Below are 17,550 nucleotides of genomic sequence, written 5' to 3'. Positions count from 1 at the left end.
ATATATAATATATGTTTTATATTTAACATTAATATATAATATATGTTTTAATATTTAACATTAATATATAATATATGTTTTATATTTAACATTAATATATAATATATGTTTTATATTTAACATTAATATATAATATATGTTTTAATATTTAACATTAATATATAATATATGTTTTAATATTTAACATTAATATATAATATATGTTTTAATATTAACATTAATATATAATATATGTTTTAATATTAACATTAATATATAATATATGTTTTATATTTAACATTAATATATAATATATGTTTTAATATTTAACATTAATATATAATATATGTTTTTATATTTAACATTAATATATAATATATGTTTTATATTTAACATTAATATATAATATATGTTTAATATTTAACATTAATATATAATATATGTTTTAATATTTAACATTAATATATAATATATGTTTTAATATTTAACATTAATATATAATATATGTTTTTATATTTAACATTAATATAATATAAATATATAATAAAGTTTCTATCCCTGAAGTTAATGTGTAACAGTAACTGATGACACATGGAGGAGAAACAGTTACATCAGATGTGATACAGTGATGAAATAATACAGTAAAGTAACTGTAGAGTGAATCAATATGTATACATATATATAATGTAAATAATTAATTAATATCAATAAGCTGGAGGTGAATGGTAAACATGGTTAATTGATATTAATTAATTTAATTTATATTATTTATCTCCTTGAAGTTCTTAATGATAATAAATGACTGCTGAACCCAACCATGATAATAACTGTGTGTGTTCAGATCCTCCTTCCACTCCCATCATCTACTCCAGAGACGAGGTGGAGCTCGGAGTCCAGAACACGCTGATCTGTCATGTGACCGGTTTCTATCCTGCTCCTGTTAAAGTCTACTGGACCAAGAACGGAAAGAACGTGACCGAAGGAACCAGCATCAATGTTCCCTTCCCCAACAAAGATGGTTCCTTCAGACAGTCCTCCAGACTGGAGTTCATCCCACAGCTGGGAGACATGTACAGCTGTTCAGTGGCACACCCAACACTGAGCCAACCACTGACCAGGATCTGGGGTGAGAAGCTCTTTACATCTGTCTCCAGATGTGGAGGTGTTAATGTTTCTGTCTCCAGATGTGGAGGTGTTAATGTTTCTGTCTCCAGATGTGGAGGTGTTAATGTTTCTGTCTCCAGATGTGGAGGTGTTAATGTTTCTGTCTCCAGATGTGGAGGTGTTAATGTGTCTGTGTGTTTTCTGTCTCCAGATGTGGAGGTGTTAATGTCTCTGTCTTCAGATGTGGAGGTGTTAATGGTTCTGTCTCCAGATGTGGAGGTGTTAATGTCTCTGTCTCCAGATGTGGAGGTGTTAATGTTTCTGTCTCCAGATGTGGAGGTGTGAATGTTTCTGTCTCCAGATGTGGAGGTGTTAATGTTTCTGTCTCCAGATGTGGAGCTGTTAATGTTTCTGTCTCCAGATGTGGAGGTGTTAATGTTTCTGTCTCCAGATGTGGAGGTGTTAATGTTTCTGTGTGTTTTCTGTCTCCAGATGTGGAGGCGTTAATGTTTCTGTCTCCAGATGTGGAGGTGTTAATGTTTCTGTCTCCAGATGTGGAGGTGTTAATGTTTCTGTCTCCAGATGTGGAGGTGTTAATGTGTCTGTCTCCAGATGTGGAGGTGTTAATGTGTCTGTCTCCAGATGTTAATGTTTCTGTCTCCAGATGTGGAGGTGTTAATGTTTCTGTCTCCAGATGTGGAGGTGTTAATGTTTCTGTCTCCAGATGTGGAGGTGTTAATGTTTCTGTCTCCAGATGTGGAGGTGTTAATGTTTCTGTCTCCAGATGTGGAGGTGTTAATGTGTCTGTCTCCAGATGTGGAGGTGTTAATGTGTCTGTCTCCAGATGTGGAGGTGTTAATGTGTCTGTTTCCAGATGTTAATGTTTCTGTCTCCAGATGTGGAGGTGTTAATGTTTCTGTCTCCAGATGTGGAGGTGTTAATGTGTCTGTCTCCAGATGTTAATGTTTCTGTCTCCAGATGTGGAGGTGTTAATGTGTCTGTCTCCAGATGTTAATGTTGTGGAGGTGTTAATGTTTCTGTGTGTTTTCTGTCTCCAGATGTGGAGGTGTTAATGTGTCTCTCTCCAGATGTGGAGGCGTTAATGTGTCTGTCTCCAGATGTGGAGGTGTTAATGTCTCTGTCTCCAGATGTGGAGGTGTTAATGTTTCTGTCTCCAGATGTGGAGGTGTTAATGTTTCTGTCTCCAGATGTGGAGGTGTCAATGTTTCTGACTCCAGATGTGGAGGTGTTAATGTTTCTGTGTGTTTTCTGTCTCCAGATGTGGAGGTGTTAATGTCTCTGTCTTCAGATGTGGAGGTGTTAATGGTTCTGTCTCCAGATGTGGAGGTGTTAATGTCTCTGTCTCCAGATGTGGAGGTGTTAATGTTTCTGTCTCCAGATGTGGAGGTGTGAATGTTTCTGTCTCCAGATGTGGAGGTGTTAATGTTTCTGTCTCCAGATGTGGAGCTGTTAATGTTTCTGTCTCCAGATGTGGAGGTGTTAATGTTTCTGTCTCCAGATGTGGAGGTGTTAATGTTTCTGTGTGTTTTCTGTCTCCAGATGTGGAGGCGTTAATGTTTCTGTCTCCAGATGTGGAGGTGTTAATGTTTCTGTCTCCAGATGTGGAGGTGTTAATGTTTCTGTCTCCAGATGTGGAGGTGTTAATGTGTCTGTCTCCAGATGTGGAGGTGTTAATGTGTCTGTCTCCAGATGTTAATGTTTCTGTCTCCAGATGTGGAGGTGTTAATGTTTCTGTCTCCAGATGTGGAGGTGTTAATGTTTCTGTCTCCAGATGTGGAGGTGTTAATGTTTCTGTCTCCAGATGTGGAGGTGTTAATGTTTCTGTCTCCAGATGTGGAGGTGTTAATGTGTCTGTCTCCAGATGTGGAGGTGTTAATGTGTCTGTCTCCAGATGTGGAGGTGTTAATGTGTCTGTTTCCAGATGTTAATGTTTCTGTCTCCAGATGTGGAGGTGTTAATGTTTCTGTCTCCAGATGTGGAGGTGTTAATGTGTCTGTCTCCAGATGTTAATGTTTCTGTCTCCAGATGTGGAGGTGTTAATGTGTCTGTCTCCAGATGTTAATGTTGTGGAGGTGTTAATGTTTCTGTGTGTTTTCTGTCTCCAGATGTGGAGGTGTTAATGTGTCTCTCTCCAGATGTGGAGGCGTTAATGTGTCTGTCTCCAGATGTGGAGGTGTTAATGTCTCTGTCTCCAGATGTGGAGGTGTTAATGTTTCTGTCTCCAGATGTGGAGGTGTTAATGTTTCTGTCTCCAGATGTGGAGGTGTCAATGTTTCTGACTCCAGATGTGGAGGTGTTAATGTTTCTGTGTGTTTTCTGTCTCCAGATGTGGAGCTGTTAATGTTTCTGTCTCCAGATGTGGAGGTGTTAATGTTTCTGTGTGTTTTCTGTCTCCAGATGTGGAGGTGTTAATGTTTCTGTGTGTTTCTGTCTCCAGATGTGGAGGTGTTAATGTTTCTGTCTCCAGATGTGGAGGCGTCAATGTTTCTGTCTCCAGATGTGGAGGTGTTAATGTTTCTGTGTGTTTTCTGTCTCCAGATGTAGAGCTGTTAATATTTCTGTCTCCAGATGTGGAGGTGTTAATGTTTCTGTCTCCAGATGTGGAGGTGTTAATGTTTATGTGTTTTCTGTCTCCAGATGTGGAGGCGTTAATGTTTCTGTCTCCAGATGTGGAGCTGTTAATGTTTCTGTCTCCAGATGTGGAGGTGTGAATGTTTCTGTCTCCAGATGTGGAGGTGTTAATGTTTCTGTCTCCAGATGTGGAGGTGTTAATGTTTCTGTCTCCAGATGTTGAGGTGTTAATGTTTCTGTCTCCAGATGTGGAGGTGTTAATGTTTCTGTGTGTTTTCTGTCTCCAGATGTGGAGGCGTTAATGTTTCTGTCTCCAGATGTGGAGGTGTTAATGTTTCTGTCTCCAGATGTGGAGGTGTTAATGTTTCTGTCTCCAGATGTGGAGGTGTTAATGTGTCTGTCTCCAGATGTGGAGGTGTTAATGTGTCTGTCTCCAGATGTTAATGTTTCTGTCTCCAGATGTGGAGGTGTTAATGTTTCTGTCTCCAGATGTGGAGGTATTAATGTTTCTGTCTCCAGATGTGGAGGTGTTAATGTTTCTGTCTCCAGATGTGGAGCTGTTAATGTTTCTGTCTCCAGATGTGGAGGTGTTAATGTTTCTGTCTCCAGATGTGGAGGTGTTAATGTGTCTGTCTCCAGATGTGGAGGTGTTAATGTGTCTGTCTCCAGATGTGGAGGTGTTAATGTGTCTGTCTCCAGATGTTAATGTTTCTGTCTCCAGATGTGGAGCTGTTAATGTGTCTGTCTCCAGATGTGGAGGTGTTAATGTGTCTGTCTCCAGATGTTAATGTTATGGAGGTGTTAATGTTTCTGTGTGTTTTCTGTCTCCAGATGTGGAGGTGTTAATGTGTCTGTCTCCAGATGTGGAGGCGTTAATGTGTCTGTCTCCAGATGTGGAGGTGTTAATGTCTCTGTCTCCAGATGTGGAGGTGTTAATGTTTCTGTCTCCAGATGTGGAGGTGTTAATGTTTCTGTCTCCAGATGTGGAGGCGTTAATGTTTCTGTGTGTTTTCTGTCTCCAGATGTGGAGCTGTTAATGTTTCTGTCTCCAGATGTGGAGGTGTTAATGTTTCTGTGTGTTTTCTGTCTCCAGATGTGGAGGTGTTAATGTTTCTGTGTGTTTCTGTCTCCAGATGTGGAGGTGTTAATGTTTCTGTCTCCAGATGTGGAGGTGTCAATGTTTCTGTCTCCAGATGTGGAGCTGTTAATGTTTCTGTGTGTTTTCTGTCTCCAGATGTGGAGGTGTTAATGTTTCTGTCTCCAGATGTGGAGGTGTTAATGTTTCTGTCTCCAGATGTAGAGGTGTTAATGTTTCTGTCTCCAGATGTGGAGGTGTTAATGTGTCTGTCTCCAGATGTGGAGCTGTTAATGTTTCTGTGTGTTTTCTGTCTCCAGATGTGGAGGTGTTAATGTTTCTGACTCCAGATGTGGAGGTGTTAATGTTTCTGTCTCCAGATGTGGAGCTGTTAATGTGTCTGTCTCCAGATGTGGAGGTGTTAATGTTTCTGTCTCCAGACGTGGAGCTGTTAATGTTTCTGTGTGTTTTCTGTCTCCAGATGTGGAGGTGTTAATGTTTCTGTCTCCAGATGTGGAGGTGTTAATGTTTCTGTCTCCAGATGTGGAGCTGTTAATGTGTCTTTCTCCAGATGTGGAGGTGTTAATGTTTCTGTCTCCAGATGTGGAGGCGTCAATGTTTCTGTGTGTTTTCTGTCTCCAGATGTGGAGCTGTTAATGTTTATGTCTCCAGATGTGGAGGCGTTAATGTTTCTGTGTGTTTTCTGTCTCCAGATGTGGAGGTGTTAATGTTTCTGTCTCCAGATGTGGAGGTGTTAATGTTTCTGTGTGTTTTCTGTCTCCAGATGTGAAGGTGTTAATGTCTCTGTCTCCAGATGTGGAGGTGTTAATGTTTCTGTCTCCAGATGTGGAGGTGTTAATGTTTCTGTGTTTTCTGTCTCCAGATGTGGAGGTGTTAATGTGTCTGTCTCCAGATGTGGAGATGTTAATGTTTCTGTGTGTTTTCTGTCTCCAGATGTGGAGGTGTTAATGTTTCTGTGTTTTTTGTCTCCAGATGTGGAGGTGTTAATGTTTCTATCTCCAGATGTGGAGGTGTTAATGTTTCTGTGTGTTTTCTGTCTCCAGATGTGGAGGTGTTAATGTTTCTGTCTCCAGATGTGGAGGTGTTAATGTTTCTGTCTCCAGATGTGGAGGTGTTAATGTTTCTGTCTCCAGATGTGGAGGTGTTAATGTTTCTGTGTGTTTTCTGTCTCCAGATGTGGAGGTGTTAATGTTTCTGTCTCCAGATGTGGAGGTGTTAATGTTTCTGTGTGTTTTCTGTCTCCAGATGTGGAGGTGTTAATGTTTCTGTCTCCAGATGTGGAGGTGTTAATGTTTCTGTCTCCAGATGTGGAGGCGTTAATGTTTCTGTCTCCAGATGTGGAGGTGTTAATGTTTCTGTGTGTTTTCTGTCTCCAGATGTGGAGGTGCAGCAGCCAGGTGTTGGACCTGCAGTGTTTTGTGGACTGGGTCTGACTATCGGTCTGCTCGGTGTGGCAGCTGGAACCTTCTTCCTCATCAAAGGAAACGAGTGCAGCTGATTGGCTGATGATGTTAATAATTAATGAGTATAAAATAATCAGTTATTGGCAGAAGTTAAACAGCTACTATCACTGTATGTGTGTTTTATATTTTAATCATTAAATTCATCCTTTGCTCAGAAAATGTGTTTAGAAAGTTAAAGTTGTATAAACTGAACAAAGACAAAAACAGCTTTTGTTTAAACATCTACTATTCTCTGCTATATGAAATGATTCCTTTAATTCTTCATTAAGTCTTTATGCTCATAATTCTCAGCATGACTGACATTATGTTTGCAGTCAAATAAATGAAGCTGAAGCTCCGATCAGTCATTTAAACTCCAACATTAATAAGATGATATTAATAAACTGGTATAAATAACATGGACGTTGTCTTTACAGATGTAGATTAAGATGAGTAATAAATTTCATTCAGTCCTCAGCTTCTCCAATCCTGAACACCCTAGAAACAGCTGGTTTGTTCACAGCGGCTTCACATCAATGAAATATATATATATATACATATATAATAAATACCTGACTGTAAACCATGTTAGTTGCTCTCTGTTCTTACACACACACACACACATATTATAATTAATATAAATGTTGATTTTAGCTGCAGCTTCTTATCGTCTGTAACAGTCAGATTTGTGTGGAGGGAAAATGTTTGTATCACTTTATAATCTGAGATAAATAAATAAAGATGATTTAACAGATGTGTGAACTCTCTGAATTTTTTTTTGTGAAATATTTTATTTTCCAGTTTTTTATGCAATATACAAACAAACATCCATATACCAACAGTATAAAGACACAACACAAAACATGGAGGATAACCTTCCTTGCTCTGTAAGAGAAAAAGAAAAAGAAAAAAAAAAAAAAAAGGGTCAGTCAGTGTGCAAGGTCAATACAAACCACTAAGTACTTGGTGTAACAGATGTACCGATATGGTCTAGATATGGCTGCCATATTTTCAAAAAGGCGTTATATCGTTTTCTAAGACAATCAGTGATTTTAATACAGTTGACTCTACCAATCATCATTGCAGGCAAACAAATCACCGGGAGAATCTTATCCAGAACAGGATCCAGGCAGAAATTAAAGTCACCCCCTATAAGAATATTTTGCCGTCCTCCTGACACCTTCAAGAATATGTCTTGGACAAATGACTCATCATCATAATTCGGTGCATAAAAATTTAAGAGAGTCCAGGGTTCTGAGAAGATCTGGCAATTCACTAAAACATATCTCCCCAATGTATCGACAACAGTTTCTCCAATTGTAACAGGGGTGTTCTTATTTATCAAGATAGCCACTCCTCAGGCTTTAGAGTTAAAGGATGATGTTATTACATGTCCTACCCAATCCCTTTTCAGTTTTTTATGCTCCAGGGATGTCAAATGGGTTTCCTGGATAAAAGTAATGTCTATTTTCAGTTTTTTCAAATGTGTTAGGACTGTCTTCCGTTTGACAGGACCGTTTAACCCATTCACATTAAAGCTTACAAATTTCACCACTCTGTTCATCAATTGCAAATGATTTTACAGAGATATTGCCCCTTCCAGAAGACAAATGTGACCTGTACACTATCCAAGTAGAATATTAAAGTAAAGCACTGACTGAAAAGAAAAAAAAGAAAGAAAAAAAATATATTATATTGTATTATATTATATTATATTATATTATATTATATTATATTATATATATTATATATATTATATATTATATTATATTATATTATATTATATTATCTTATATTATATTATATTATATTGTATTGTATTATATTATATTATATTATATTATATTATATTACATTATATTATATTATATTATATTATATTATATTACATTATATTATATTATATTGTATTGTATTATATTGTATTATATTATATTATATTATATTATATTATATTATATTATATTATATTACATTATATTATATTATATATATTATATTATATTATATTATATTATATTATATTATATTATATTATACTGTATTATATTATATTATATATATTATATTATATTATATTATATTATATTATATTATACTGTATTATATTATATTATATTATATTATATTATATTATATTATATTATATTATATTATACTGTATTATATTATATATATTATATTATATTATATTATATTATATTATATCATAATATTTTATATTATATTATATTATATTATATTATACTGTATTATATTACATTACATTACATTACATTACATTATATTATATTATATATATTATATTATATTATATTATATTACATTACATTACATTACATTACATTACATTATATTATATTATATATATTATATTATATTATATTATATTATATTATATTACATTACATTACATTACATTACATTACATTATATTATATTATATTATATTATATATATTATATTATATTATATTATATTATATTATACTGTATTATATTATATTATATTATATTATATTATATTATATTATATTATATTATATTATATTATTTTATATTATATTATATTATATTATGTTATACTGTATTATATTATATTATATTACATTATATTACATTATATTATATTATATTATATTATATTATATTATATTATATATATTATATTATATTATATTATATTATATTATATTATATTATATTACATTACATTATATTATATTATATTATATTATACTGTATTATATTATATTATATTATATTATATTACATTACATTATATTATATTATATTATATTATATTATATTATATTATATTACATTACATTACATTACATTACATTACATTATATTATATTATATTATATTATATATATTATATTATATTATATTATATTACATTACATTACATTACATTACATTACATTACATTATATTATATTATATTATATTATATTATACTGTATTATATTATATTATATTATATTATATTATATTATATTATACTATATTATATTATATTATACTGTATTATATTATATTATATTATATTATATTATATTATACTATATTATATTATATTATATTATATATATTATATTATATTATATTATATTATATTATATTATATTATTATATTATATTATATTATATTATATTATATTATATTATATTATATTATATTATATTATATATATGATATATATTATATATATTATATTATATTATATTATATGATATTATATTATATTATATTATATTATATTATATTATATATTATATTATATTATATTATATTATATTATATTATATTATATTATATTATATTATATTATATTATACTGTATTATATTATATTATATTATATTATATTATATTATATTATATTATATTATATTATATTATATTATACTGTATTATATTATATTATATTATATTATATTATATTATATTATATCATATCATATCATATTATATTATATTATATTATATTATATTATATTATATTATATTATATTATATTATATCATATCATATCATATTATATTATATTATATTATATTATATGAATCATTCCTGCTGACAGAATGCGTTTATGTTATTTATTGATTATTAGCGTCTGTATTTATTGATATTCTGATTAATTAATTATTTAATAACCCAGAATATAAATCAGGGTGTTTTAAACACTGAACATTGTTTATTAGGTTAAATGTTTCTAGAATAATTGATATGATGTTTCATGTAACTCAAACCTGATGATCAGGAATCTTCAGCCTCACATGAAAATGACGACAAATGATGTAAAATATAAATATGTTTAAAATGTCTCTGACAGACAGACTCTCCCTGATGTTCATGTGATCCATAATAACAGTTACTGGGGAAATACAAATCTTTATTTTTTGGTTCTTTTATTAACAGATTTTTAACTAGACGATGAATCAGAAAACTAAATTTAACACTTGAGTTTATTCTGAAATCTGTCTCCACTTCCTGTCTTTCTATGGGTCTCAGCTGCCTTCCTTAGTTCAGAGGAGACCTGCGGTCCTGACGCGCTCCAATAAAACAATCACTGCATGGCTTGGATGGAACAGAGGTTTTATTATACTGTAGATGGTGCAGTGTCCACAACAAAACATAAACCCGATTAGGAGATAACGGAAAAAAGAGAGCGGTCCAAAAACAATACGGCTCTCCCCTGTCTCATCAGCAACAAAAAGGTTTATTACAGTTTAACAGCAAAACTAAACAACTGTTACAGTTATAAAAGATATAAACTAAACTATATAATGAAGCTCTTTCTATTATGATGAGAAACAAAACAACAAATAAAGAGTCTCTAAAGTCAGTTTCCTTTAGTTCTTCTTGTATTTTAATGTTCCTGGTTCCTTTTACCCAGCTGGTTAAATGAGTGTTTTTCCTTATCTGGGACTCTGTGAATCTGCAGCAGCTTCATTTATTAACTTTAATGTAAATAGAAATTAACATTAATTATTCTGTTTTAACTTCATTCACATCTCTCATTCATCATGAAATTAAAATCATTTTACAAAATTGAGAAATGAATTTACCTGTAAATATTTTTAACTTTCCTTTAACATAAAATAATGAACATTTTGAAGTGTAATTTAACAGGTAGATTCTTGGTGTGTTGATGAAGAAGGAAATTTTTAAAGGTTAATTACAAAGAGATCAGTGTCAAACATCCAATCTGAGAGAGTCCTGGTCCCAATCTGAACTTCTCTCTCTTTTCCCATTCTTATAACTATATATAGTTTCTTGCCCTGACCCCTCATGTATTACTAGCTTTTAACGAATGGTCAGTCTGGAGAAATAGTCTCTGGCCCTTTATAGCTAACCTTAACCTTTAACCTAAGTAAACGTTTGATCGAGTGTCACAGGAGTTCCCAGAACCAAAGACCAAGGCAGAACAGACACCTCAATATAAAACACATTACTTTAAAATATTACATATTAATACTACAATAACTACATCATTAGCATCATTAGCATCATTAGCATCGTTAGCATCTTAATTAAGTTTCCACAGATGATTTTCTATCATCTCCATGTTATATATGAACTTGATGAAGTGGTGAACATGATGAATAGTTGTAGTTGTTACTGTAACATCAGTGTGACTGTGAGTTTTCACCTCCAGCAGACGTCTGCCTGGTAACAGCTGATCAGCAGGTCATGTGATCAGCTCCTCTGGTTTTTACAGCAGCTCTCAGTCAGACTGTGTCAGTGTTTGTCAAGAGATCAGAGGAACATGGCTTCATCCTTTCTGAGCTTCTCCCTCCTCTTCATCACTGTCTACACAGCAGGTAGGATCAATACACTGATCACTGATCAATACTCTGATCACTGATCAATATTCTGATCACTGATTAATACACTGATCACTGATCAATACTTCATCACACAGCAGGTAGGATCAATACACTGATCACTGATCAATACTCTGATCACTGATCAATACTCTGATCACTGATCAATACTCTGATCACTGATCAATACACTGATCACTGATCAATACTCTGATCACTGATCAATACTCTGATTATACCTCATTACACAGCAGGTAGGATCAATACACTGATCACTGATCAATACACTGATCACTGATCAATACACTGATCACTGATCAATACTCTGATCAGACTGTACTGAGTCAAACTGATTGTTTCTTTCTTCAGATGGATTTATGCATTATGCAGAGACCAGCTGTGAGTTTAACTCCACTAATCTGGAGAACGTCAGGTACATCAGGTCTTATTATTACAACAAGTTGGAGATCCTCAACTTTGACAGCAGTGTGGGAAAATATGTCGGCTACACTGAGCTGGGAGTGATGAACGCAAAACGCTTCAACAACGATCCTTCAGAGCTGGCTGCGATGAATGCTCAGAGGGAGACGTACTGCCTAAACAACGTTAAGAATGACTACAACAAAGCTCTGACTAAATCAGGTGAGTTAGTGTTTGAAACCTCGTTTAAACCTCGTTAACAAACTGAATCATTAACTCTGCTGATTGATTGACAGCTGACGTGTTTATTGATCATCAGCAGAGTTTAAATTGACTGATTGATCAGAGTGAACTTCCTGTTAAATAATCATTATAATTATTATTATTATTATCATAATTATTCATTAAATCATTATTTTAAATGAATCAACGTTTAGTTTTTGGATCATTTGTAATAAATCAGAAGCTGTTTTAATAACATGAGCAACACGTCACAGTGAGGTCTCTGTCTCCTCCTGCTGGTCAAACAATGATACTGCAGCTGATGATGGTGATATTATTACTTTTATTATTATTATTATTATTATTGTTACTATATAATAATAATGATGAAATAATAATAATAAAATAATAATAACAATATTTGTTTCCCATCTTACATTCATCATTCAAACCTGATTAATAATATAAATGGTTTCGAGCCAATCAATTGACATTTCATCACTTCTATTATTAATTCATAATCATTTTAATCACTTCCATTCTTTAACATTATATTTTGTTACTTCCAGCCTTGAGGACACTTTTCTTAAATGATAAATTTAGACAATTTAGTGTTGTTCATGATGAATGTAAGACGGAGAAAATGATGAAACATGTTTTCATTAAATCACGACTGTTTTAATCATTTTATAATTCATCACTCTATTTTCATCATTAATTGTCACTTCCAGCCCTCATAGTCTCCCAGGAGACTTTAGTACAGTGATACTCAGGGTTCTGTCTTCTTTGGGTCGTTTAAGGAAAGTTACAACACTGGTGACTTTGATCTGTTTCATTTATAGATTTTCAGTATAACTGTTAATACCGCCTTAAATCCAGTGGTTGTATTGTTTATGGGATGGTCTGCACTAAAATGACACATTATATCTCCCTATATGTTTTAATGTTGTGTGTTGACATTGCACTTTAATTTCTAAAGCTTTACCTTTAATTAAAAACAACTTTATAGGCTATCATTCTTCCTTTATGCACTACCCCCCCCCCCCCCCCCCGATAAAAAGTAACTTTTACTCTGAGTATATTTTAAACAAGCTACCCTTTACTTTACTACAAATGTCAACATTTTAAAATCCATGTTAAAAATGTTTCTCTTCTCATGTTTATGATCTTTTTAAAGCACTTTAACTTTTAATCTTTCATTTGCACATTATGTCCTTTTAATGATTTTAATGTAAAGCATTATTTTATGTTCTATTTTGGTCTAGTTTTTAATTTTTTACTTTCTATTTGTCTTTACTTTATTTTATTTTTATTATAATTGTCAACTTTTTAATTGCATGTCTTAATAATACAAATAATGATGATGATGATGATAATGATGATGATGATGATAATGATAATGATGACAACAACAATAATAGTAATAATAGTAATAATAATGATGATAATAATATAAATAAATAAATAAATACTCATGTGACTGTGTTACAGTGAAGCCGTACGTGCGGCTGCACTCAGTGGCTCCCCCTGCTGGTAAACATCCCTCCATGTTGGTCTGCAGCCTCTACAGCTTCTACCCCAAAACGATCATAGTGAAATGGCTCAGAGACGGACAGGAAGTCACCTCTGATGTCACTTCCACTGAGGAGATGGCAGACGCTGATTGGTACTACCAGATCCACTCCCACCTGGAGTACACGCCCAGGTGAGTCCAGCTGCAGGTCCACATAGATCCAGTTGGGTCCAGTTGGGTCCAGTTGGGTCCAGGTGTTCAGTAAAGGTCTGGTCACACAGTAGAAAGTGTCACAGTGAAATTCATCTGCATGTTTTCATGAAATGTGAGTTTCAATAAGCTGCTGAGCTACATTCAGTGTGTCAGGACGGATCGCTGTTCGTTCATTTGTGGATCAAAGTTCAGAAAAATGTGGAAAGAAAATTGAGCAGAGAAAGTTTGAAGTTGTGCTGAGTGGAACGTCTGAAGTTTGTTTGTGTTGAAGGTCTGGAGAGAAGATCTCCTGCAAGGTGGAACACGCCAGCCTGAGTGAGCCTCTGATTACTGACTGGGGTAAATACCTGTCTGTCTGCTCACCTGTCTGTCTGCTCACCTGTCTGTCTGCTCACCTGTCTGTCTGATCACCTGTCTGTCTGCTCACCTGTCTGTCTGCTCACCTGTCTGTCTGCTCACCTGTCTGTCTGATCACCTGTCGGTCTGTCTGCTCACCTGTCTGTCTGTCTGCCCACCTGTCTGTCTGTCTGCCCACCTGTCTGTCTCCTCACCTGTCTGTCTGTCTGTCTGATCACCTGTCGGTCTGTCTGCTCACCTGTCTGTCTGTCTGCTCACCTGTCTGTCTGTCTGCCCACCTGTCTGTCTCTACCTGTCTGTCTGCTCACCTGTCTGTCTGCTCACCTGTCTGTCTGTCTGTCTGCTCACCTGTCTGTCTGTCTGCTCACCTGTCTGTCTGCTCACCTGTCTGTCTGTCTGCTCACCTATTTGTCTGCTCACCTGTCTGTCTACTCACCTGTCTGTCTGCTCACCTGTCTGTCTACTCACCTGTCTGTCTCTACCTGTCTGTCTGCTCACCTGTCTGTCTCTACCTGTCTGTCTGCTCACCTGTCTGTCTCTACCTGTCTGTCTGCTCACCTGTCTGTCTGCTCACCTGTCTGTCTGCTCACCTGTCTGTCTCTACCTGTCTGTCTGCTCACCTGTCTGTCTCTACCTGTCTGTCCTCAGATCCGTCCCTGCCTGAGTCAGAGAGAAACAAGATCGCCATCGGAGCGTCAGGACTGATCCTGGGTCTGATCTTATCTCTGGCTGGATTCATCTACTACAAGAGGAAGTCCAGAGGTCAGGAACCAGTCTGATACCAGTCTGATACTAGTCTGACACCAGTCTGACACCAGTCTGATACCAGTCTGATACCAGCCTGATACCAGTCTGACACCAGTCTGACACCAGTCTGATACCAGTCTGATACCAGTCTGATACCAGTCTGACACCAGTCTGACACCAGTCTGACACCAGTATAAACAGCCTGATACCAGTCTGATACCAGTCTGATACCAGTCTGACACCAGTCTGATACCAGTCTGATACCAGTCTGACACCAGTCTGACACCAGTCTGACACCAGTCTGACACCAGTCTGAAACCAGTCTGATACCAGTCTGACACCAGTCTGATACCAGTCTGACACCAGTCTGAAACCAGTCTGATACCAGTCTGAAACCAGTCTGATACCAGTCTGACACCAGTCTGAAACCAGTCTGATACCAGTCTGACACCAGTCTGAAACCAGTCTGATACCAGTCTGACACCAGTCTGACACCAGTCTGATACCAGTCTGACACCAGTCTGATACCAGTCTGATACCAGTCTGACACCGGTCTGATACCAGTATAAACAGTCTGACACCAGTCTGATACCAGTATAAACAGTCTGATACCAGTCTAATACCAGTCTGACACCAGTCTGATACTCTGAAAGCTCTGGTGATCATCAGCCAATGAGAGACGAGAATCCAAGAGGTTACCTGGGTTTGGAGTTTCAGGGGGAGGATCCTGAAAAAGGATAAATATGAGCTTCAGGTAATTTCCCCCCAAACCCAAACCCAGTCTGATCAGGTTTAATGATTCTGGTTCTTTTCTTTCTTCTCTCAGGACGGATCTTGGTCCCCTCTAACTGATCCTGATCCTGGTCCTGGTCCTGGTCCTGGTCCTGGTCCTGGTCCTGGTCCTGGTCCTGGTCCTGGTCCTGGTCCTGATCCTGGTCCCGGTCCTGGTCCTGGTCCTTCCTGGTCCTGGACTCAGCAGCTGCTTGTCTTTTCCTTCTTCTATTCTGCTGGATCTTTGAATCAGTAATGATGCCTCATATTTGAATGTTTCCATGTTGAGAGTAAAATGTGACTGTGCAGCGTAACCAGTAACATTATCTGTCAGTAAATGTAGTGGAACTAAGTTTCCTCTGCAGTACAAGTACACAGCTGCAGCCTTTCTACTACTTTGGGGCCTTTTGTGAGTAATTTCAGGGAACAGTGATTTACAACAGTAACATGATGCAATACTTTCATATCTAAACATCATAATGAACCTACAGATGTTGGGGCCCTTGTAGTCGGGGCCCAGGCAGTAACTGTCTATGCTGGCTGATGATAAAGTGGCTCCTGTATATCCACTAACTGACTCCTTAACTCTGCTTCAATCAATATAATCCATTGATCTGATTGATTTTTGTGCGATTGGTAGATTTGATACAAGTTTTTATCCACAATAAACCTTCAGAAAACCTTCAGAGAACCTTGTCACGCTCTGTGAGTTTATTGATGACGTTAATAAACAGGAAGTTTGTCACCTGATCAGTAATATGATGCTGTTTGTGTTTATTGGATCAATGGTCCAGTTCATAAAGCATTACAGCTTCACACAGAACAAACAACACTTATTACAGTCCAGCTGCTTCCAGTTTGATATTGATCCTCTTCTGCTGCTGGAGTCCAAGCTAAAAGTCATGTTTACACTCAGTCAGTAGAGTTGATTCTATTGGTCAGAGGTGGTGGGAGCTTCCTCTGGAGCTTTTTATCATCCTCTTTTTACTGGCAGCCATTAAAATGTTCAGAAGAGCTTTGGGAACATTTCCAATGTACAAAAAGTGGAAGAAAAACTGATTTCAGGTCCAGAATCTGTGAAACTGAATCAGCCGCTTCACTGGGTTCAAATCTGAGCCAGTTTGGGTTAATATGGCAGCAGCACCATACTGGGTCAGTGCTGTTATGAGCCAGGTTTACTGTTAGATTTGATTTGACTGTTGGCTCGTTTGTCCAAACTAAAGCTGGTTATAACACTGGTCAGAGACACTGCTGCTGTAATGTTAACCCAGTGATGTACTGGTGATATATTTTGTAAAGTAGAAGTTCAGAGAGCTCCAACTGTTGGACAGAGTATCGGGTTGCAGTGAGGATCAAAACTCTCACACATCAGTCTTCTTATTTACTGTGGATAATAAATATATTTCAGCTATAAACCATCATCAGTGTAATAGACAAAACAGAAGAAATGGCAATTTATAAAGTCTGACACCAAATTTATATTGACTGCTGCTCCTAATATTTTAGGACATGTATATTAACCTGAGTCCTGAGTCCTGAGCTTTTGTTTGGTATGCATTTTGAATTTCTCCTAGATATTTGGGATTAGTAGGACCTGATAAATACAAGAACTAAGGATTGACTTTGAACAGGAAGTAGTTTTTGGAAAAATATAATGTCCTTATATGGAGGACAATGGGTTTAATTACTGTACAACACAATTAATTCACCAGTATATAAAACTATTTATTTACTTACATTTAAACCAACGATGATAAAG

General features: G+C 35.3%; 2 protein-coding genes across 2 annotated transcripts; both read left to right on the top strand.

Annotated features, from left to right (window-relative positions):
- Positions 1 to 820: 820 nt before the first annotated feature.
- Positions 821 to 6,961, top strand: LOC133977152 (RLA class II histocompatibility antigen, DP alpha-1 chain-like; the record flags this gene model as incomplete). Its single annotated transcript, XM_062415284.1, is given in 2 exon segments — positions 821 to 1,105; positions 6,148 to 6,961. Coding segments are annotated over 2 exon segments (407 nt in total), but the record flags the coding sequence as incomplete, so codon positions are not given.
- A 4,496-nt stretch (positions 6,962 to 11,457) lies between these two features.
- Positions 11,458 to 16,548, top strand: LOC133977153 (H-2 class II histocompatibility antigen, E-S beta chain-like). Its single transcript, XM_062415285.1, has 6 exons — positions 11,458 to 11,545; positions 11,918 to 12,190; positions 13,682 to 13,895; positions 14,188 to 14,255; positions 14,922 to 15,035; positions 15,847 to 16,548. Exons 1-6 carry the CDS (start codon positions 11,491 to 11,493, stop codon positions 15,870 to 15,872), a joined length of 750 nt encoding a protein of 249 aa, XP_062271269.1. The 5' UTR covers positions 11,458 to 11,490; the 3' UTR covers positions 15,873 to 16,548.
- The last annotated feature ends 1,002 nt before the right edge of the window (positions 16,549 to 17,550 follow it).

The sequence above is a fragment of the Scomber scombrus genome, unplaced genomic scaffold (assembly GCF_963691925.1).
Source record: "Scomber scombrus unplaced genomic scaffold, fScoSco1.1 SCAFFOLD_332, whole genome shotgun sequence".
Lineage (NCBI taxonomy): Eukaryota > Metazoa > Chordata > Actinopteri > Scombriformes > Scombridae > Scomber > Scomber scombrus.
Note: the sequence above shows the minus strand (reverse complement) of the source record. Positions and strands in the feature narration are given on the sequence as shown.